General features: G+C 37.6%; 1 protein-coding gene across 1 annotated transcript in view; it reads right to left on the minus strand.

Moving 5' to 3' along the window:
* The window catches only part of b3gntl1 (UDP-GlcNAc:betaGal beta-1,3-N-acetylglucosaminyltransferase like 1), a 233686-nt gene that overhangs the window by 205414 nt on the left and 3155 nt on the right, over nt 1-25117 (minus strand). The window contains exons 2-5 of the mRNA XM_062969378.1: nt 23152-23268; nt 22916-23015; nt 15208-15272; nt 9841-9906 (exon numbers count right to left, since the gene is read on the minus strand). Of these exons, the coding sequence (XP_062825448.1) occupies nt 9841-9906; nt 15208-15272; nt 22916-23015; nt 23152-23268 (348 nt within the window). The remainder of the gene's footprint in view (nt 1-9840; nt 9907-15207; nt 15273-22915; nt 23016-23151; nt 23269-25117) is intronic.

A 25117-nucleotide genomic window follows, 5' to 3' on the forward strand; every position in this document is an offset into this window, starting at 1 on the left:
GTGCAAACTGGATGTGACTCTCGGGCTTTTGGCATGATCCCAGTTCAGCCTTTTGTGGTGAACATCCTTCAAGCTACTGAAACAAGAAACTCAGTCCATGAACAAACATTACAAAGACAGTCAAGGGCGATGGTATTATGTCACTACAAAACAGAAATTAGGATATTTATCTTTTCTAAGAGAAATTCCTTGCCAATGAGCACGTATATGGCTTCTGTAAAGTATTGCTACATCTCATGCAATGTCTGCAGCTAATTACCTGTCACATAAGAAGATAAAATGATTTTAATATTTACCAACTCCAGACCCAGATTTATAAATAGAAACATAAAAAATGATCATATATTTAGCAACTATACTATGACTCTAGGAGTATAATGCTACAGTAACAGAACCATTGTTAGATGTGGTTAATGGCATGTGGAGGCCATATTGGATATAAATTTAATTACAAAGTTGTATCAGTAGGGATGGTTTTCATTTCTGATGTTTCATTAAAATAAAAAACAGACTTCAACTAACAGTTGCTTGGAATCCACTGTGGTTTTTCAGAAACACCAAATTAAAAGGGTTTCTAAAGGCCCAGTTTAATGAAAAACAAACACACAGATTAATTTGTATATGTTTCAAGTGTTTTATGTGGAAAGACACTATTAATGAAACTTGTTATAAACACTGCAACTCCATCATCAATCATCTCACCTTTTTCCATTCCAAAGATACCTTGTCAGAAAACACCCATTTCATTAACACTATCATAATTTCTCTTCCTGCTTACTGTTTAGCATAACATCTTTGAAAACCATTGACTGTCTAAGATTTCCAGGGTCTTATTCAAGTAACAAACAGACAATGTGGCAGATGCTAGAGTCAATGCAAAAAAAGTTTGGTATCACAATTACAGTTATGTAGTGTGAAGGAAACATGACATTAGAGCTGCTTTTCATACCCAAACAGTTCTTGCAAATTCAGGATAAAAAACTGCAGTCTTCTCTGAAAGTCTTCTTTGGAAGTTGTCAGAGGTCACACATCCATTTTATATTGTATATTACTCTAAGATCATCATCAAAATGTATTAGTGAATGTACAAATAAGATGAAGCTAATGAATTAAAAAGGGAGCTTATTCTGATCATAGCCCTTCAAACAAAAATGTAATAAAAATCTGTGTACCTGAAACTATGTATATATTCATGTATGTATGTAATGATGAAAACTCTTTGGTAGAGTTGTAGCTTAAAGGATGGCATGCATGTACTTTAGAGAAACAAGTAAACTCCCCAAAGTCTACTCCTCAGGGAAAATACATTTTCTGCGGAACCTGAGAAGGTTTCCAATAATGTCTGCTTTAGAGGATTGAAATCAAAATGGAATATGGAAAATTAAGCATGATCATAGACCAAAGCCATATGTGCTAAAGCCTTTATTCCATTGCTGGACCAATGTTATTCTACAACACAGTTAAACAGCAATAACATGGGCTCCATACAACTGATAAAATCCAGTTTTGTTTTGTTTCGCATTCTGTTATGGTCCATCCATGTGACTAGGTTGGGCCTTGCTGTTACCATTCTTGTTCTGGTAAAGAACTTGTCCTCCTTAAAAACATCTCAAGGCCATCTCTCTCTCTGTCTCCCACATTATACTAGCATATTGGGTTAATTGGATTCTCATTTCTCTAGAAATAATATACAGTTAGAGAGAAACCCTGGGTGTCTCTATTTCAGCTCTATCTGCCTTTTTCCTTTATCTGCAGATGGCATCTCCCACCATGCGCCCACACACTTGAAACAGTCAAGGCATTGGTTATAGTTATCATCTTTCAGGAAATGGGGAACTCGTAGATTTCATTTCTTTTTTACATATTCTGATGGCAATGTCAGATTACCGGCATGCACATGATGGTGAACAAGTGGACAAAACTTTATTCTTTAAAAATAGCATCCCTCACCAGCAATACTGTTGCATTCCCTTGCAAAGTGACTGGCTGCAACTATAGCTACTTGTATGTAATTAAATTTCCCTGAACTCAGTGAAGCTCCCTTTGCGGTAAGCCAATCCTGTTCATGCATACTCAAAAATGAATTTGTTTCTAGGACTGATCAATTTTAACATAGTTGTGGTTTATGTTAGAGCATATTTTGTTTTATATTCTGGTGAAGTTTTATTGTATTGTTGTTTCAAACTACACATCATTCTCAGGCAATAGGCTGCAATTCTTTAGCTGCTTACTTGTACACAAACTTCACTCAATTAAGCTTACTTCAAAGTCTACATACAATAAAACAATATGAATATGTGAAACAGAAATCAAAACATTAGGCACAAACTTTGCCTCCTTCATTACACAGAATTGCCCACTATTTCAGGTTTCAGAATTGGCAACTGCATAATAACAAATGAAAATCACACTTCTTAAATACTCCCAGAATACTCCTAAAGATCCCATCCAGACCTCCATAAAGTTACTTTTTAGATTACAATCCCAGAAGGTCTCCACCCAAGCCTGCATGATCACTTAAGACTGTGATAGCTATAGTCCAAAATAGTAACTTCTTCAAACCTTGCTCTTTAGCTGCAATGGCTTTGCCAGATACATTATCCTTGGTTCATACCTTTTCACACATTACCTTTGATGATACAGTCTTTGTTAATCTTCACTTATTTTAAAGTGACTTAAAATACAGCAAATAATGTATATCTAGAGTACAAATTAAGATCTCATAGTTTAATATGTACAGAACAGCAACTGCTGTTCTGTATGCTGATAACATCATGCATTCAAAGCTAAAAGCTGGGAGAAGTGAAACAGCATCAATTACTTTTAAAGTACCTAGACCACTAGTCCCATTAAAAATTACATCAACTTCCACACATTACTACCTAAAAATGCCTGCCCCTTGTATACATTGATGAACAGATCAGATGTTTCTTAGTTATATTATCAAGTGTGTGAAGACAGAGGACACTTCTTGTAACCTAAAATCCTAGTGATAAGTTCTCTGAAACCTAAAGTAGTGGGCAAGTCCAAAGGCAAGACTGAGAAACCTGAAATGACACCACATTTAGGTCTAGGTTTTGCTGCTATGAACCAACCTTGAAGAGAAACATATCAACCTTTCAAACTGGAGGGGGGACCCCAAAACTTTCTATAGGTGTCAAGGAGAAATGAGTATAGAGGATCAGACTGAATTTGGCCCTAGTGCCTGAAATTTCTACCTTAATCCAATTTGCCAGAAACTCTAGCTTGGTTTTAAGAAATCACATTAAATCAATTTTGAAGCTAATTTCTCAAATTAAGTCAATAATTGTGCAGTTGCTTTCTTCCCACATTTTAGTGACAACCAGGTCCTTCGTGAATGTGATTTTGTTATATACAACAAATTAGACACAGAAGAATTTGAATGCATCTACAGTACATTGGAGAATCAATGCAGTTTGACACCACTTTCATGGGTCTGGCTCAATTATTGGAATCATGGGAGTTGTAGTTTGGGTGATTCCATAGCCTTGATGATGACAGATAAAGTGGCATCAAATTGCATTAATTCTACAATGGTGATGTACCTAAAGTCTTCAGAATGTTTTCTATTTTAAGTCACTTTTTAGGGACATTCATACCTGACCCTGACCACTAAATTCCAAGCCTGTAATTGCCTGTGTCTAGCTTATATTAGCAGATCAGATAACACCACAGCTTCAGATTAAGAAATCACAGGGACTGTGACTGGTTTCCAACTGGGAACACAAAATATTTGATCTTCATTTGTGCAGAAAAAGGCAGAGAGGGTAAAAGGGAACAAATGTTCAGGGATTCACCATCATTCATTCAGACAGTAGGTGAGAGCAGGCAGATTATCAGTAATAGCGGTTCTTCAAGTGGGCATCTGTGAAGCCGAAGAAAGGAAGCATTTCAAAGCAGAACCTCTGCTTTGCTATAGCTGAGCAAGGTTCTTTTGGGAGGACTCCATTGTGACTACTGCATAGGTCACCATAATTTTGCTCCAATAACTTCAATGTAGTCTCGTCTAACAGATAACACAGTGGTAGAAACAGACATTCCTTCAAGGGGAAGTGAGAGAAAGCATGGGCTTACAGAAGACCCCTTGAAGAAAGTTACAAATAAATCATTTTTCTTCTCTGTTGTCTTTATAACCCACATAATTGGGAGATGACAGAACTCACATGTCACGAGATTAGACGCTTATTGGACAGAATATGAGTGACTCATCTGCCAAAAGATGCACATCATCAAGGTCTCATTACAGATGGCATGGATTAATGCATGTTAAATGCTGTAACCACATGAGTTGTACCCAAATGCTGAGTAGTACCCAACCCAAAGATGCTGTAAATGCAGCAATAGCCCTGGTGAAGAGTCTCCACACTGTGCAGAGAAGTTGAATGGTCACTGCACATCTGGCTACTGAAAAATCACTAAGTCATCTTATTTCCGATAGGAGGCAAGGGGAACTGTTGGGCTATGAATATAATGTAGCAACACTCTGCATATATCAGCTATACAGTGTCTTGTCTAGAAGAGAAAAGGCTGAAGGAAAAACTAGGCAAGAACATTTCTTGTGAAACACAGAATGTTGACACAGAAATGATACATCAGCAGAATTTGCAGCCTTGTTTTTGTAGAATCTGAGGATCTGCCCTTTTCCACTGCACCGCTCAGCAAACAGATCTTAAAGCAAGAAAAAAAAACTTCCACATGAGGAATTGGAGATTGAAGGGGTTGTGAGATTCATGTGATGGGTTGGAGATTCAATTTAAGCCAGTGCAACCAATTTACTGAACATGCTGCACACTAAAATGAAGAATTGGAAAGGTCCTCACTGGCTGCCGCCTTCTGCTTTTCTTTATGCTTCTTTTTACATTTCAATTCCTAAGTGGGAATTTTTAGAGGGCATTTGCATTTTAACTGTAACATTAATCAGTACCTTTGGCAATTCTTTTGATTCCAATTATATTCCATTTATACCAATTCACCACATTCAGCACCTTTCAAGACGTTGCTTGGCTTTGAATGGAAGACAATTCAACTTTGAGTTGACGACAATTCAACTCTGAAATGCTTGGGGGGAAGAAAAATACAGTCCAATGTTTAAAAAATGTTGGAGGTCTGTGTGTCAGTGGAATCTGAAGGACTATACTGATCTGGTATTAGAAGGGACAAAGTTAGAAGAGACAGCTCACAACAGTATTTCAAGCGGTAATATTTTTCTAAAACTTTAGGAAGCAAAATTGGACTTTCCCAAAGATAAACATAAAGTTTAGTTATCCCTTTTTCCTACACGTGGAAATAAATGGCAAACATATTTATATGTAGCATTGTTATGGTATTCTCTCAGACAAAGCACTTAAAATGACCATCAATAGGAGACATCTTACCCCAGCATTTGCAACATTTTAAATAAAAGTTCTGGTGCCATGAAAGCCCCAATAGAATCTAAATCATTTGGACAAAAATTAATTGGACGTTTCCAACTATACTTTAAAAGAAATCTCAATAAAAAATGATAAGTGAGAAAGTATTCCAAAAATACAAGTCCCTATGAGGTGAGCAAAAAAAGGTGGTTAATTGGAAGGAAACAGTACCGACTTGTACAATTGGGGGGACAGGAAGTGGGTGTTTGCGTGTGTGGGTGGCTCCCAAAGAACTGCTCAGCTCAGCTCTAAAATGTCCCAGATGTTTTTTGAAGACATCATTTATATGATTTTTTTTAAAAATGGGATATTAACTACTAACAATTCCCTAGCTATAAAATTTATTTAAATGAGAATTGCTTTGATGATTTAAATCTAAAGCACAATGTAATGATGAGAATAGTAGATTAAAGATTACAGACAAATATATGCAAATGAAGTGTAGAGAATCTACAGTGAGATGAGCAAACAAAAGCAGAAAGCAGAAATAACTTTCAAGTGGTTTGAAAGCTTAATTGTCAAGACTATGCTAAACATGACCATAACCCAAACAAATAATTTTAGCTGAAATTTAAGAAACTCAAATCTGATTGTCACTTAAATGTTTGCCAGCAAAATCCACAGCTTTGGGCTACTAATGTTATCAAAGCGGTTCATATCAGGCAACTGAATCAACTTTTATTCTTACCTAGAACAAAGCGGACAGAGCAGATAAGTGAAACACCAAAAGCAAAATTAACTTGCATTACAACATTATTACAATTAATACAAAAAGATTGTATCACACAATTTTCTGTTCTATTTTGTTCCATGATGTAACACTGCTTTTGAATGATGTAACTTTTTGCAAATCTTTAGACAATGTAGCTCTCTTATTTGTTCAACATACAAAACAAGACAAGGAGTGAATATTTCTTGAACTCATAACTGTGCCACCCCTTGTTTTCTGCTGATGAGTAAAAACAGGCCAAGAAATCATGGAAGAGGACCATGGCACTATTAATAGAAGAAAGCAAAGACATGGGTCAGCAGTGGGCTGCCCACCCAAGCCAAGCCGTTTTTGTTTTTTGCGGGGGGTGGGGGGTGGTGCAGATTTAGCTGCAGTTAACTATTGAGAATACTTGCAGGGTCATGACTGAACCATGTATTTCTTCTATTCCTATCCTTACTGACATTTCATTATTATGCAACTTGTCCAAACAAGTGAAGCAAGACTGGGCACAGCATGAGCTCATCTCTCTCTATATATATCTATGAAAACAAAGACCTATATTTTACTAGTAAAAAACAAAAGCACACACTAAATTCTTTTTAAAGCTTAGTCATCTGTGGGCCTCTTTAACAAGAATGCTTGCCAAGTTATGTATGGCAATACTGTGGTATGGATTAATGCCTGAAAATTAAACTCAAACCATTATGCTTCTGCTGTTTTTGTTTTAGTTCAAAGAAAAAGAAAATTACTTTTATCCATCTGGCTCTATTTCTTCATTGCCTCACAGAGGGTTATTTCCCTTGGTACTTTTTTCTTCAAATGAGCACTACATAAAAAAGTGTCAATCACTTTCACTGGTAGAGTTATTTTTAAACTCTGAAACTGAAAACTGCATATAGCTGTTCTTTCATACAGGACATGCTGAATACCTCCGCTTGCTTCGTTCTCACAAAAACAACCTTATATTAATAAAGCTATATCAGAATCAGATCAGCATGGTAGCGAAGATTTGGATCAATACGTTCTATTTCTCCATAAGTGATTTACATGTGGCAAAACATGGCACAACTAGAGATGTGCGTATTTGTTCCTTTTGTTTCATCTGTGTTTCCGTTTCGTACCGTCCATTTGGATGGCACGAAACGGAAAGGCCCCCCGGAACAAAAACCAACTAAAAATGAGCTCCCGGGTCTACAGGTGCAGGCTTTGGGCCTATGCACCCAGGCCTTGCACGGTCTGCAGCCGATTGCCAAGTAAGGAGCGCTCCTTACTTGGCAATTGGCTGGGTCTTGCTGGGCTGCTGCAGCCGATTACAGAGTAAGGAGTGCTCCTTACTCAGCACTCGGCAGCAGGCCCTGCAAGGCCTGGGCTCAAAGCCTGCACCCATAGGCCCAGGCGCTCCTTACTCTGCAATCGGCTGCAGCAGGCCCAGGGAGGCCTGGGTGCACTGCGTAGGCCCAAAGCCTGCACCCGTAGGCCTGTGTGCTTTCGGCCAAAAGAAAACAGATCTTTCGGCCCGGAAGACAAAACAGAACAAATGTCTGACCTCTCAATTTCGGGAGGTCAGACGAAAATGGAACAGGCCCCACCAAAATCCGGGACATGAAATGGGACAAGGTAAGTCCTGAATGCACACCACTATACACAACACAGTCCCCTTAGCATAAGCGAGGGAGCCATAGTATCTCTCTTGGTGCTGTAACTAGCAGGAACCCTAGACAATGGTTTTAAGGAGTGCTGGACATTGCAGGACAATTGAAGAGCTGTATGATTGTCACCCTTGTCTTGGTGGCTGCCTCTGTGTGTCAGATTATTGTTGTTGTATGTCAGCTCTAACTTCTGGTGACCTTCTCCAGGGGTTTTCTTGGCAAGATTTATAAAGGGGAGATATTCCATTACTTTCTTCTTGGGCTAAGACTGTGTGACTTGTTCAAGGTCACCCAGTGGGCCTTCCTGCCTGAACTATGTCATTTTCATTCCTAGATGCATACTTAAATCATTGCATCACTCTGGCTTTACAATGACAGCGTCTAACATATATTCAATAATACTATCCCCAATATATCCAACATTAGCAGGTGACTTGTGCCAATGTTCTGAGCATGAGAGCTGCTTCCCTTTTATCCACTCCTATCCCAGCTCTAGAGGTTCTTGTACCTCTGATCTTACACTATTGTCTTTCCACTAGAGTGCAGACTCCTACAAATAACAAACATGTGGAAATAAATCACTCTGAGGGCTGAAGAGCTTCACAAGAATCTAGCTTGTAAGCCCTGAAAGGCAAGTTAGACTAGCTTTAGAATTCAAGCGAAACAGTACAACATCTTAATATAAGTGTGTATGTGCATGCTTCCATATCACCTGTCAACTTATGGTGATTGGCATATTTTCTGCTCCCTTTTGTTCAACAGGCAAAGAGACCTTTTTAACTTACATGGGCCTTTGAGGCTTTCAAGAATGTGGAAGATGGATGTTTGAAAGAGGTATGGTGTACTTTTATCTTTTATAGTAGTAATTATTGCAACTGTTCATGTAGCTTTTTTTAGCTAATTGCTCTTTTTAAAAACATTTTTGTAAAGTAAAATTTTAACTGCATTTTTCTTTAAAATTGTTATAAATTGCTTTGAGTTCCATGGCAAGACAAAGGCAGGATAAAAATCAAATAAATAAACAGAATATCAACCAAACTTTCCCACACACATGCAAGCAAATCCCACCAAAATCAGTAAAGCTGGCTTCTAAGAAGACAAATGTGAGATTTAATTGTTACAAGATAATTTTGGACCTGAAGCCTGCCCTCAACTTATATATGAGGTCGACTTAACATAAATATATATGGTAACTAATCTTTCATTAACTATATTGGAAATTTCCTTTTTTATTATTTATTTATTTTTAATCAGGTGTTTCAATATGACCATATCATAAAATTTTCAGGAAACGTAAATAAAAACTGAAGATATTATGGCTAAAGCTCCAAGAATGTTCCTTTAAAAGAACTAGTTCAGATATAATACTACTACTACTAATAATAATAGTACATCAGCTTGCACAATGAAGGACTTTCTCAGAGTGACACCAGAGACACTCCAAGTGGCCAGCTTCTGGTCAAAAGAAATCTAGTATAATGCCAGGTTTTTAACTTTCTTTGTGTTTTTAAATACATTATAACTTTATCCTCTGACATGATAAATAAATAAAATAACTGGAAATTACAGTTGATGTCGCTACAATGTCTTCCAAGTCTTTGTGATAAAAGAACATGTATCTTCACTGGACTGAAACACTAGTGATGGAAGAATGAGATATACATTTTTAAATTAGACCAAATAAACATGGGTTCTAAAGAATAAGCAAATTGAATATTTTTTGAAAGATTGGAAACTATTGATTTTTTTAGTAATAACAAATCTTACAAAGTAATTATCATGGCTATAGTTATTAGTAATTTTGGTATATTCCTCCCCCCTTTTCTTTGTTACGGCCAGGATTTGAGGGAGATGGGTCAGAGCCCTACTGTGTATTAGTTTGTGTTTTCATTCGTTTTCTTTTTTTCCCTTTCTTTGTTTATTTACTTTTGATTCAATATTACTTTGAATGCAAACCGCACTGTAGAAGTTAAAATTACCCTTTCTTTATAAAAGAAAGAAATGGCATGCTTTCCTCTTAAGAAGAGATACAAGGACAAGAACTTACACTTTTTGGATGTTTGATAGCAGCTTCCCTTTGCAGCTTTATTCGCTGGGGCATCATAACATCATCCTGTAAGAAGAATATACAGTTACTGGGGGGGGGGGGGGGGAACCAATGAGAGAAAGAGAGCCCACTACTATTTCCTTTTATGAGCTACTTGGGGTTCTCTGGTTGTCTGGAGAGATCCTTTTTTGTCCACTACTTTCTCAATCTTGTTTTGTGGGAACAAGAAGAAGGCCTTTTCAGTGGCAATTCCCAGACTTTAAAATGCCCTCTGTAGAGAGACCAACATGGCTTGAGTCTTGCTCTCCTTTAATCAACAAATCAACAAATTGAGACATTTTATGCCATCCATCTTCTAGAAAGGGCAGGATAGAAATGCTGTAATAAATAAATAAATAAATAAATAAAGCAAACCTAGACATTTTGTATTAGAACTATTTCAACATTATACTCTCTCTACCTCTGAAGAATAAGTTATCACAATGAATCATGATTTTAAAAAATCTATCTACCAAAAAGCAAGACAATGTAAGAGTTCCATATTTGCGTTTTGAGTATTTACATCAAGCCAACCAACTTGATACTGTTTTTAATACAACAAACTTATTTGGTTTCAATTATTCCTACTTTTGGCAAATTAGATGTGTTCAGTAATATTATTCACTATTTATATCACTCAATATTTACAGACATTTAACGTATAGATTACATTGAAACCCTTTTCTTAGCAACTCTTCTAAGAATTGTGTGAAGCACATTCTTCTTATTTGACACTGGGGGAATTAAGGCTAAAAGATGAGATGCAAACCAAATATTGAATTTGCTGGCTACAGCCACAGAACCCACAGGAACCCAGCAACAGCTGCTTGCCTCGCTCCACCATGCACATATGGTGAAAACAATATATGTCTTGATAACATTAGTTGCAAGTCCTCGGCCTTAAGATATTGATGCTAGTATTCAACTGAAAATGGCTCAGTTAGTAGCACTGGATGAGCCAAAAGAACCATTTTACTCAATACTCTCGCTATTAAAAAACACCCAAGCATTGACATAACCAGAAAATTGTATTTATGTTCTAAATACATTTTAGAACCACTGTCCTCAATCATGCACTCATTTTCATTCCATCCTACAACCACAAACTGATCAGTTTTCAGCCACTGTTCATGACTAGTTATTAAATGCTTCCAGAAGTAGGACTGTGTATTTGGGAGATACGGGTTTCTGGACTAATCTTTTACATGTATGGCAATGAACTTATGTTTCTCAGTGCACCCATGTTCTCCCATGCTTTCATTTGGCAAACTAAAATATTAGGACATTCCAGAATATTATTGTCAGTTGAATATGACTTCATCTGCAACAGAAAAAAAATCAGCTGTAAATGATTTAAAATGTTTTCCAACAAAAGTGTTAAAATAACATTTTTGTGACAGAATTTAAATACAGTTATGACACTTGTATTGGTAGGACCAATGCTGGTTATTTCATTTATCTACTTCCAATTGAATACGACCTCTCTAGGCATTTCCTGTACTTCTATATGGAACTCCTTTATTTCTAGGGGATTCACTGTATCCACACAAAATCCAGGAAGTCCCTGCAAATATGGGGTTGTACTGCATGTTTTTCATGAAGATTTCACTGTAATTTGCTAAAATGAAGAAAATTAAAAAGGTCCTTATTTGATATAAAAAGTCATGAGGGATTTCTCAACAAATCCAGACATAACCTCCAGTCACCTTCCAAGATTTAGCTTGTCACTTGTATAAGAGATTGGCAAGTGGGTGCCCGCATGCTGTCATACTGCCTTTTTGATAGCCCACAGAAAATACCATGCTCCTTTACCTAACATAACCTGGGACTGTTACCAATTCCCATCAGATAGGTAAAGGCCATGTAGCATCATGGGGTCCATGTAATTTAAAGAATCCCTACAATCCAAAGGAATGGCATATATGCCATACATGTACATGCAGCCAGAAGAAATACTAGATCAATCTTCTTCAATCTGTAGCAAACTTGCATAAACAAGTGCAGCAACATTTTATGAAAATCAATTGCTTGGCACATTCCATGCAGCTGACACTGAGATTATATTCTGAATAATTCCATACTGAATTGGTAAACTGAAACCAAGAAACAGAAAAAGTAAATAAGAACAGCCACAAATAATACTAAGTCACAAAGCAGTAACATCTGTTTTCAGCTATTACTGCACAACACTAAGAAACTGCTTCCAATAGAAACGCCAAATAATTCCTAGATCCATATCCATTTCAGGGATTTTCTCTACCCCTTTTTGTCTTACTATTAAAGCAGGAGGATAGGAGAATGCACAAGAAGAAAAATATTTATCAACTTATCAGGTTTATATGTAACTTAACTCTTGCAATTTTCTAGTAATTCACTACAAAAAGGGGGGAAGGAACATAGGGGAGCATGACAGACGGTCTAATGAATATTTTTTCCAGGTTTTGTAACACCGTAGTAAATCATAAACATTTTAATGAGAATAATGTCAAAGGCTCTAAACTGTAAAACATTTGTGCTCGTGCCAAAAGAGATTGTAACTGGTTTGAACACTAAGAAAACATTGTACCTCTTTGAAAAAAGAAAAAAGAAAGAAAACAAAGCAAACTGGAACATTTCCAAGAAAGAGACAAAATATAGAAGGAAAACATAAATGCTGCCGCAGTTTGGAGGAAAATATAAAAACAGCTATATAAAAACTGATACAGTTACACACAATATTTTTCAGTCCACACATGGGACACTCAAATGCATACTCAGTTAAAATGCCTGTTTTCCCACCATCCTGCAAACTGAAATAAGAGAATGAAACATAGATAATGAGATAGAAAATGAACACCTTAATTAGCTTTTCTAAAGTGGAAAGATGGGTCAGAACCATCAGAAAGGAAATAAGCGTAAATATTTAGAAGATATTCTCTAGCCACAAGCAGTGGAAAGGAAGGAACAGGTTCCTCTATGAATGTTCTGCATAAATATTCTTGAACAATGTCCCATATGGGTTTAAACCCATATTTGTGATGTATAGAGCCCACAAAGAAGGAGCAGGAGAGTTCAAGTGGAACTTAATGCACCATCCAATTGAATATGGATGCTCTTTATATGACACACAGCTACATAGAACTTGGTGACTGGGAAGAGACTGACAGGTTCTGGGCACTCCTGTAGGAAAATGCTTTAATTAAACTACTTATAAAGCTGTCTAGTTCATAATTACATCTTCATTAAGGGACATCAACATCTCTAAAGTTATCCTTATTAAATTAACTCATATTAGCAATGCAGGCTAGCTTGTATATTTCTATACAGTCTTTTTCCCAGCCCCCACCACTACTGCCATGCGCACACACGGCCAGCACACGCTGCAGCTGCAGAAATCACATGTATGTGGAAGCAGATAGGCCGAGCAAGTGTGAGCTTCAGAGGCGAGTGAACGTGTATGGCGGCAGTGGCAGGTGTGTGGTAGCAATGTCAGCGAGTGTGTGTGGCATGGCTGATGTATGTGGCATGTGCATGCGCACTGCTGACACACACATGACTGACACTCACTTGACACACACACAACAATCTGAGGGACCATGAACTGCACCTCTAATTAAAAAGTTTGAGAACTACTGAGCTACACTATAGAATAAATGCAGCTTGACACCACTTTAACTGCCAAGTCTCAATGCTACAAAATCATGGGAGTTGTAGTGTTACAAAGTCTTTAGGCTTCCTTGCTAAAAAGAGCTGGTGTCTCACCCAACTATAGCTCCCAGGATTCCATACCATGAGGCCACGTCAGTTAAAGTGATGCCAAAGGGAATTAATTTAAAGTGTTTATGAACCCTATGTCTCAAATCTTTACCCTTTTCATACAACATGGGAAGATTATCAGCCCCTTTTCAGTGGAGATGGAAAATTAGGAGTTTGACTAATTACAATGAAAGCAGAACATTTCCACTTGCTCTATCACAGATATTACTGAGAATCCCCAAAGTTAAAAGGAAAAACCAACCAAGTTCCTCATTCTATAAATATAGTTCTCTCAGCCAGATAGGTTTGCATGCATCATTTTGAGGGTTATATTTTTCTGCTAGAAAAAAAAACATAGAAGTCATATAGCAAAAAGTTATTGGGCACAATACAATTCTCCTTCCCACATGAGAACTTCTGTTCTTCTTTGGATTGCTTTGGTATGGGGAAAAACCAGGAAGCTTGATAACAAACTGCAATTTGTCTTTACAAACTTCAGCTATAAATCACAAGAGCCAGCATAAACAGGTTCTTCTGCATTAAAAACAAAACATAAAAGAATCCTCATAAGAGGAAATGATTTGATGAGAGACTGTGGCATTTGCCCTGTGGATTCAGTGCAGCATCTCAAATTATTCCAGTGTTATCACAGAATCATTCCACAAATGTCAGGTTTTTACATTTATTCTGGAATTATCTATTGTTTCTAACATCCTGATTGTTTTGACTATAGCTTAAAATAGAGGGAAAAGACAAAAATAGATGTTTTGTCATTTAGAACAACTGTCAAAACATCATGATATGTAACTGGGAGACTTACATTTAATTTTACTTTGCATTACAATTTCTTTTTTAAAAAATTAGTTTAGAGTGAAGGGAAATATTTTCTTCATTGAACTTCTGTGTGCATGTGTGTGTGTGGAAATCTTTACATCCCAATAATGCAGTAATAAAGTTACCAGTTCAGCTCTGAGCAGCATCTACATTCTACGAATTAAACCATTGGTTTTGTCTAGTTGTATCACTAGCTTATATAACATGGAAGAATATGAAGTGCAGAGATATTTCTCATACAGGTGGCTACTTTAGCCAGCTTGTATTTCCTAAACTGATCAGCATCTTAGAAGGCCATCTTCCCTTGTCAAAACACTAAAACTCCTATAAGCAGAGAAATTGATAAAGCTAATTGCAAGTCTTGATGCCACATGGGATTAATGAATGACCAATATAACAGTGATGGTTGGTAAGTGAGGCAGTGAATGTGCTACAGGTTTTGGCCAATACTTTGAACATACTATACAAGACATTGAACCCTGTTGCCAAAAGGCTCAGCACCTTGCTGTCTCCTTTAAAGTTCATACCCAGAGCAAGCTCATCACCTGCTGACAAAGAGGTCAGTTTGGTCATTTGTTTTTAGGGAAGGTTCAGGCTCAATTTGCTCTAGGGCCCATTAATTGGTCATTTTAGCAGTCCATAGTATTCATATAACTTTCCATATTTCACCAGAACAGAATGATTAAAAAGAGGGCAAAGCAATATTTGAATACTGAATTTCCAAATTTAAATAAACCAAAAAAAAGAAGGTTCACTTACAGAATCCAGAAAGCAGAGGTAGGTCCCCGAACTCTGATCTATTGCCTGATTTTTAGCAAAACCAACTGTCAAGAAAATAAAAGAACATATCATATACAGTACAGTATCAGATTACAAGTGAAAAAATGTGTACTCAAATTAGCTTCACTCCCAGTATTAATATTTTTTTTAAAAAAATACACATTTGATCTGTGAATCCATAGGGCAGAAGAAGAACAGACATAATGGGGTACTCCAAAAACTCATTGTTTCTTTGCAGGTGAACCAAACCTCAAGCACCCATTCTCCATATGTGCTGAGCTGTTTTAAAATCCCAATCCAAAATTCCAATCTTCAGAAATGGCCTGGAGCTCCCAAACATGGAAAAAATGCCCCTGTTGTGAATGAGCCTTCTGGGGTCAATGATACTACTGATAGTAGCAGGAAGAGAAGAAAGACTCCTCGGGAGCAAGACTCATTTGAGGAGTTACAGAGAAAGAGGCTTAGAGAGATATTTGAGGAATCAACAGATGAGGATTCATTTGAGGGTTTTGAAGGGGAGGATGGGCTTGAAATGGACATTGGGGGTGTGGTATGGGCAGAAGAGGATAGCATGGAATGGACACCTGCTCCAAAGGGTTGTGATGGGGAGACTGGGCTCACTGGTAATGGGGATGCTGAGGAAACATGGGGTCCTTCAGAATCAGACCCAAGGTGGTCTAATTGGAGGAGTGGGGATAGTTCCTCAGCTGCGGGTAGGTCTGGGCGTCGGCAGGACGGTTCTAGCTCGGATGAGGAATGGGAGCAACCTGTGGGAAGGGCGATGCCCAACTCGAGTTCTGAAGACGAGTTGTAAATAAATTGAGGGCATTTGGCCATTGGGCCCATGCGTGTGGCAAGGTGGTTGTTGGGTACAATTGGGTTTCGTGTTCGTGTTCCTGAAGACTGGCTTGAGGCTGTGCAACCGGCGTAAGTTTATTCCGGGTTACTTATACAATGGGGGCTGGAACTGTGTGGGTTTTCCTTAGACTGCATTGTGATTACTGTCTGCATTAGTTTGCCTCCGTCGTTTTGGCTACTTGTGTCAACCCATTGACGAGGAATTTTGCTGTGACGACTTCTCATCTTGGACCTTGGACTGGACATCGTTTTGCCATCACTCTTCACTCCCTATTCCGGCTTGGTTTTGTTCTCAACCCTGTAACTACTCTCCGTTATCGACCGCTGGCTTCGTTCCTGATCCTGAAGTAACGCTCCGCTCCCAATTCCAGTTTGGCTCCTGGTTCTGCAGTTACGCTCCATTACCGACCACTGGCTTTGTTCCTGACTCTGCAATTACTCTTCGCTCCCAATTCAGGTTTAACTCCTGGTTCTGCAATTACGCTCCGTTACTGACCACTGGCTTGGCTTCTGACTCTGCAGTAACTCTTTGCCCTTCGTTACCTTGTTTCTGGCACCAGTTTGTTTGCGCTGCCTCCGGTGGCAAAGTTTGGCCCGGTTTGGGACATTGTTTGTTTTGAGTCTTAAAACTCTATTTGTAGCCCAGTTGGGATTCTGTTTATTTTGGATCCTTGGGAATTCGGCCCGTAGTTTATTTTGGCTTATCCAAAGTATCCTGCAATTTTGAGCTGAATCTAAGCAGTTTTGTTTTAATCCGGATTATATCTCTGGATAATCTGGCACCAGTTATACTCCGGTTTGGTTTTTTGGAGTTTTTTCAGTTTAAATGTCTTTTTCACACTGAAGTGTAAGTGTTGCAAGCTCCTGTGTTCGTTTTATGAGCTTTTTTGAGTTGTTTATACAATAAACTGTATTTCCATCTATTGGCTGGCATCTGACCTTGACAGCCCCCATTGTCCCCTAGTTTAGGACATATTAATGCACACACAAAATCAGATTTTTGGTGGCACAGTTTCAAGATATGAAGCTAGATACCTGATGAGAACACTTTAAGACCCTAGCACTATGTATCTAGAGGTTATTTTATCTTTATATCTCATACATTTATTTTAATCTATACATATCCATGTGTTTGTTCACCAACCATGGCATTACTTTGCAGTTGAATCCGCTGGAAGTTAGGGGTCAACAATCCAAAAAGACAAAGATATTGCACTACTATCTCTGTTGTGGTGAAGCTATCATCCTCCACAAATTTGGTTAGCAGATTCCTCCCTTGACTTATTCAATTATGTCATCTTTTCATTTGTGAAGTGTAAACACAATGGCCGAGATTCTATATCAATTCGGCATACAGTAAGTGTAGTGTAGTGGTTTGAGCATTAGACTATAACAATTGAGTACCTGCTTAGCATTGTAAGCCCACTGGGTGACCCTGGGCAAGTCACCCTCTTTAGCCTCAGAGGAGGGCAGTCTTTTTTTTCATGTCAGGAGCGACTTGAGAAACTGCAAATCACTTCTGGTGTGAGAGAATTGGCATCTGCAAGGACGTTGCCCAGAGGACGCCTGGATATTTTGATGTTTTACCATCCTTGTGGGAGACTTCTCTCATGTCCCCGCATGGGGAGCAGGAGCTGACAAAGGGAGCTCAGCTGCGCTCTCCCCAGGTTGGATTTGAATCGGCAACCTTCAGGTCAGCAACCCAACCTGCCAGTCAGCAGTCGTGCTGGCACAAGGGTTTAACCCACTGCGTCACTGGGGACTCCAGAGGAAAGTAGTGACTAACCCTCTTTCCCTCTTTGCCATAAGTCAGAAATGACATGAGGGCACACAAAAAATATATTAGTGTAACTGCACTGAATCTCACAATTGTTCAGCAACTACACAATGGGCGCCATAGCTTTCGGCTCATCATAGATGATTAATTTCCTACCTATCAAATGTGAGAGAAGGCTATTTGTGTACAGGTAATCCCCAAGTTACAAACATCTGAGTTAAAAACAACTCATAGTTTAAAACGGGGATGAGACAACAGGAAGTGAGAGAAATTTACCCCTCAAAAGGAAAAGTCACTCCTGAAAACGTTATCATGGGGAAAAGGTGTCCCCACTGAAGTTTTCTCACCAATGTGGTGTTATGTGGTTTCCGCCGTGTTCTAACAAATTCTTGTTTCCACAAGCCAAATTTTTGAAAATTTAATTATCACAGGGCAGAAAGTGAGGTGAAATCTTCTGAACAGGGGCACAGACAGCAAAACAAACACCACAGTCCTCCTGACTTACATACACATTCAATTTAATAACAAACCTACAGAACCTATCTTGTTTGTAACTTGGGGACTGCCTGTACTTGAAAAATGATTGGCTGGAAAAAGATTGTAATTACACAATCCGTAAGAAAGTACTACCACAACTATTTTAAGATTGCACAATACTCCTTTAGGATTATGAATACAGCTCTGACAGCTGCTAACTTTGCTTGCCAGTTTCTGTTTATCAGCGTAGTGACTACTCCCATACAAAGTGGAGTCCCTTCACTAATAGGTCATAAAATCAGTCATGGGTTGTTCCTGCAAAGCAAAATGAAGTTAGCACCAAGACAAAAAGGAACAAAAGATGGTCAGAAATGCAAAATCACCCTTGTTTAAGATCAACTTCTCAGCACTTGTTGACTACAGTATTTTCTTTCTTTGACATATCATGAAAAATCACAAACACCCACACTATAGTTATTTTGATTAATGGTTAGTCTGATAAAGTAATCTTAGTCACAGGACAATCTAGGATGAAGAAGTAAAAATATGTTTTTAAAAGACTACTGAAAATTAAAATGTTGTTAGATACTGTATATGTAAAGGCTGGCTCTTGGCCATGGCATTGTGATAAGTGGACCAGGGGGAAGGAAGCGTTGTTTATTCAAGTATGGGCAGTTGTAAAAATAAAGTTATTTAAACTAAACACAAAGCAAAGAAAAATCATACTTAATTTCATGTAACAAAAATATTTTGATATTATTTCACCAAAAATCGATGCTTACAAAAAGATTTCATTCTCTAGAACTAGGTATTTAAAAAACAGTCTCACACATAAGAAAAAAAATTCACTGTGATATTGCTAGACTGATGAACCTCAAATGTTTGTGCCAAGGCTTTGCATTTTGTAAGGTCTGCTTACTTAGTGAAAAGAGGCTGTTGCCATGGTCACAGGAGGAAAAACCTAAGACCCCGTGAGATATTAACATTCCTCGCTCTTGGAAAGAAGTAGTTTTATGGTAGTTTCTTTAAAGCCACTGACCCTTTCTTTTGTGGTGAGTTTTCCCTTTTGTTTTTCTTTTTCCTTTTCCATGACAGAGAAGAATCAGAAATGAATCCTAATCCAGTGTAAATAGTCCAAGACGTGAAAACCATCACATTATTCCATTATTGGAGCTGCTTACGACAAAGAAAGTACTCCCTACAAGTTTTAACTACTTCTAAGGACAGCAAAGTAAATCACTAAGGCACAAAAGAGGCCACAAAGAGTTGAAACTAAACTGGCTCTGCAAATAGAAGGACAACTGAACTGATCTCTCTGAACTGGAAAGTGATTACTGCATAATTATCTGTTTTAAAATGTAATATACCTTTCCTCAATCTGCTTATTAACCACTAGAAATGTTCAGAGCAATGTAAATACTGAGAGGCCATAGGTTTTGTTCTGTATTTTGTTTAGACCCATGTGTATGTATGTGTAAAAATTTACTAACACATACCCAGGTCAGGGAACAAATTAATGAAGATCAAGACAAATTAGTACATATCATGGAAGATGTTGCCTAACACATATCATAGATGTTGCCGAACATGCTGGAGTCTAAAGCCGTTTTGGTTGGAGCTCAAAATGATACAAATTCAGAGAAAAACACTCCATTTTATTAGTAACAACAATGTGGAAACATCATTTTGTAGCCTTTGAGGTTTTCAAGCCACAAACAGCAGCCTCAAACACATGTAATAGTTGCCAACAAAGCACTTTACTTTCTCTCATATAAATAAAAAAGGAGGGAAGGCCTACGTGCATGGATAAGATTGGAGTGAAGGCTAGCTGTTCCAGCACCCAAGATGGGAAATGGGATTTTCTGGTTCTCCATTTGCTTTATTCCACAAGACTCTATGACAGGCACCGACACTCGCCTTCAGAATGGTTCGGATTTTTGGTCACACTACAGTGGGACAACATATTTCCTGCCACAACTTCCAAATAAGCAAATACAAAAAAAATTTGCAACTGACAATTGGAATATATGAAATAGAATGACTATATACTTACTGAAATTAGAGAGGAAAAACAAATTAAAGCTTTCTACATATGAATACAAATGTTTGGAAAATTAGCTTCCTTCTTAGTCATAGCCTGTATTCACGGATTCTGCATCCACGAATACAACTGCCCCCCTCGAAAAAAAATCCAAACATTTGCCATTGATTTTGTAATCTTATATAATGGATATCATTATTTCAGGCCACTGTATACAATGTGACTTGAACATCCACAGATTTTGACATTCACCGTGTGTTCTGAAAACAAAATCCAGCATATACCAAAGGCCCATTAGTTCCCTTTCTTTCTTACTGATAAACATGCCTTTTCTAGACTCACATTTTAAAAAAAATATAAAACTTTAAAATTCAGTACAAATATTTGCACTTCATATCCTATTAAGCTATTCTTCATTCTAGAGTAGTCACACTTGGCAATTAAACTTGAATCCATTACTTCTCAGCCTGTTATAAAGATTCCAGAGCTATTTGTTTTGGCTTGGATCAGAAATGTAACATTGCTTGTACTTTTCAGTCTAGCACACAGCAAATCTGTTTTTCCCCTGACTGCACTAGAGGTAGTGGCTGCACAAATAGATATGGAATTTTTGGTCACTATAGTTAAGTTATAATCCTGTATTTACACAAATCAAATAAGCCATCAAATCTAATGTGCACACTAATTTTCAAAACCTTGAAACCCCAAAAAGAATTTGCTTGTGAATGTAATGTGCAGCAGCAAAAAGTGCACTCTTTACAATAGTGAGTTTTTATTATGAATTCAATTTTACAAAAAAAAAACCTCTACTATTATTTGATAAATGTATTGGTTCTTATACACTAACAAGAAAAAAGCACAAAAACATGACATTCATGTATGAATGTCAATCTTACAACAAAACCCCACTATTATTTGATAAACCTTTGCTAATACACTAGCAAGAACAAAACTAAAACATGTAACTCCTGAAGAAATAGGTGAAAATGAAAACAAGGACAATATACAGATGTTAAAACAGCTTTTAATCAAATAAATATTTTATATCATAAAATGTCACATGTATCTATTGTTCTTTGGTGTTTTCTTGATGACAGATTAGAACTTAATCATCTTCAGCACTGCTCTTATAATCAGAGGTGTTTTTCAAGTTTGCAATTGAATCTAATGCACCATGAAATCTAATGTTCAGCTTAATGTTTGTGATGTCATTTGGTCAAAAAAGAGGCAGATTACATTTGAGTAAATACGGTATATACGTGGATATCATTTGTCTCTAGAATATACAGTAGAGTCTCACTTATCCAACACTCGCTTATCCAACGTTCTGGATTATCCAACGCATTTTTGTAGTCAATGTTTTCAATATATCGTGATATTTTGGTGCTAAATTCGTAAGTACAGTAATTACTACATAGCATTACTGTGTATTGAACTACTTTTTTGGTCAAATTTGTTGTATAACATGATGTTTTGGTGCTTAATTTGTAAAATCATAACCCAATTTAATGTTTAATAGGCTTCTCCTTAATCTCTCCTTATTATCCAACATATTCGCTTATCCAACGTCCTGCCAGCCCGTTTACGTTGGATAAGCGAGACTCTACTGTATATTGAAAACTAAATGGAAAACTGAAGAAATGTGTCTATTTGTGTTCAAGAGCGGTCAGGTCAGAAACACTGTTGTAGTGTGTTTGGTATTACACAAAATAGTATGACACCTAAAAAGAAACTGTAACACACACACACACACACAAAACAATACGTTCACATTAGACAATTATTAAGGAGAAGCCAATGAGTCCCTTTTGGGGAGATAAAGTGGGGTATAAATAAATATAATAATAATGAATCTGGATCCAGTTAGGAACAGAATAACTGCTGTCACATCCCCAATTGCATAAACTCTATGCTAATGCAGGCAAACCATTTTGTTCCTCCCAGTTACAATGACTACTAAATATATCAAAAAAAATATTGTGGGAGCACACAGAAAGACAACATGTAACCTTCCCGATGTTGTTGACTAGGACCCCATGCTTCTTCAGCATTGACTATAAGGGCTAGGGATGATTGGAAATGTGGTCCAACAACTTCTGGCAGAGTACACATTCTTCACCTCCAACATAGTATCTCATTTAAACTGGGATTCTTGGCAGGTCACTCCCAAACAAGTTGGGAGCAATAAGCAAAGGGTAGGGGAGGGAGGGAAATCACTATTATGGCTTGTCAAGGGAACTACAAACCAGAAGCTCCAGTTCACAAAATACAGGATGTTTGAAAAAGAACTCCCTAGTTTTAATGTGTTTTAACTTAAAACTAGGGAGTTCCTTTTCAAACACTCTGTATACTATACGAATCCCTCTTGGTTTGGTAAGTTATGGTAGTAAGGAAGAGGCAACTGAGACCAAAGAGCCAGTGTGCACCAGTGCACAGGTCTTTACAATATTACTGAGCTCTTTATTTAATTACATAGAAAGCTGTTATTCTACAAATAAAGTAATCTTACAACAACAATCTTTAGATGTACCAACCTCCAGAAGGCTGAGATGAAGTATTTCCTCCAAGCACTACCTGAATCCCCACATCTTCCAAAATGACTTTCCAGTGTTCTATTATACGTACTGAATTATCCTGTAAGGGGAGACAATATTGAAGAATTGAAGTCTAATATTGGACACTGGAAAGTTAGATATGACAGCAAACTAACTAGCACTTGGGTGCTAACAGTACATTAGCTCTAAAAATAATCTAACATAACTGTACATACCGTACTAGCATCATTAAAGACAGAGAGTTCAAAGGATCCTTGGAAATCTTGTTCCAGAACGGACTTCAAACATTCATCAAGCCAACATTCAGCATTGTAAACTGGCAGAATTACCGACTGCAATGAACAAGAAAACATAGCATCAGCAAAAATGCATCATCATTGTTTATTTTGTGACTCACTAATAATAATCACTAAACTATAAGACAAATTACATTTCTTCTGCTCACATCACCTAAGAACCAATAATTTATCGGGAGAAAATATAAGATACAGTTCTTTTCCCTACAGTTTTTAAACCCTTATGATTAATTATAATGGTTTTGTGTGCCTTCAAGTAATTTCTGACTTAACAGAGACACTAAAATGAACTTGCCACAGTGTGTTCTTGGCAATTTGGTTTTGGAAGGTGAATCTATTACCTTCCTTTGAGGTTGAGAGTAATTTGCCATAGGCCACCCACTGAGTTTTCCTAGGTATACAGGAATTCAAACCAGAGGGTGCATCTACACTGTAAAATTAATGCAGTTTAACACTACTAACTGCTACAAAATAATGCTAAGGAATTGTTTGTTGAGGCACCATCGTGAGACCAAGGTCTGAATCTCCACTCAGCCATGAAAAAACATTGGGAAATCTTGGGCAAAATGTAAACATTTGTACAAGAGAAAATGTAATTTTTGTACAAGGGCATACATTTCTCCTTATCATTCACCACAGCAAATATACCTCCCTTATCCAAAGTGTATAATAGGCTGGACGTCTCTCAAATGTGGGACCAAGGACAGGGAATAACTCCTGCAGCTTTTCTGCAATTTGGGAATTCTCTGCATGACTTCAAAACGTGTAAGACACCACTCCATTTTCCTCCCAAGGTTCATGCTAGTGTGGGGCAGGAAAATGCACTGACCAAGCTGAACTTGAGAAGTTAATTTAAGGAGCTCTGAAGCTAAACATGTCACCCAAAGACAATATTTCACTATAATTATCAGAAAAAACTATTAAACAAGTTTCACAAATTACTGATGCCTGATGTTTTGGTCAAAGTACTGTACAGTCCCGAGTTATAACTGGGTTGCTGGGGGGAAGAGCTGAATCATAGAACAACTTTCAGCTTAATACCTACTAGTCATTAACAGACAGATATGTATGTGTGTGTGTGTGTGTGTGTGTGTATGAAAGGAAACAGGCTAATTTTACGAATGCACAAAATGGTAAGGGTTTTCTGACTTCAGGGTCACCTTATCCTGAAAATGACAGTACAACACACTTACTAACCCTTCAAAAAGTATTTTCACCCTGGAAGCATTTCTGTGTCTCTCTAGGTCCTCCACTGCAATTCTATAGTATGCTTCTGACCCAAATATAGAGATCTCCATTATCTAGTTTCAGGTATCCATGGAGAGCCTTGGAACATATCCCGTGCAGATACAAGGATGGTACTGTACAAACCCAACAATCCACATCCAACATAATATGTTGTCCCTAGGAATTTTCTAAGTCTTCCAAATGGTATGTTTTTGCAGAAGTTACCAAATACCTGTCCTGAAGGAATGAATAAATTAATAGATGGAATATGTATTTAAGGATTTTGTCAGTCCCCCAGGGCAACTCTATGATAACTTCTGGTGAGAGGTATTCATTTCAATAGTGTTTACTATCATCCATGGTGTCCTATTTCCACAGTAAGTTCAGGAACGTATTAACCATGGATGATGAAGGAGTTGTGCAGGACTTGCCTCTTTTCCAGAGCAGAAATCCAGACTACAACTCCCAACATGTCTCACTACTAACAGTTCTGCTGGGACCTATAGTCCAATAACATCTTCAATGTTGCATGATTCTCACCCCTGCTCTACAAGCAAGCTTAAGGAAGATACTTCTTCCCAAGCAACCTACCGTGTTTTGAAAACAATCAGATGCAAAAGATTTAAACATCTGCTGCTTGAAAATAAATTTTAGGAGC

This window comes from Anolis carolinensis, chromosome 2 (genome assembly GCF_035594765.1).
Source record: "Anolis carolinensis isolate JA03-04 chromosome 2, rAnoCar3.1.pri, whole genome shotgun sequence".
Taxonomy (NCBI): domain Eukaryota; kingdom Metazoa; phylum Chordata; class Lepidosauria; order Squamata; family Dactyloidae; genus Anolis; species Anolis carolinensis.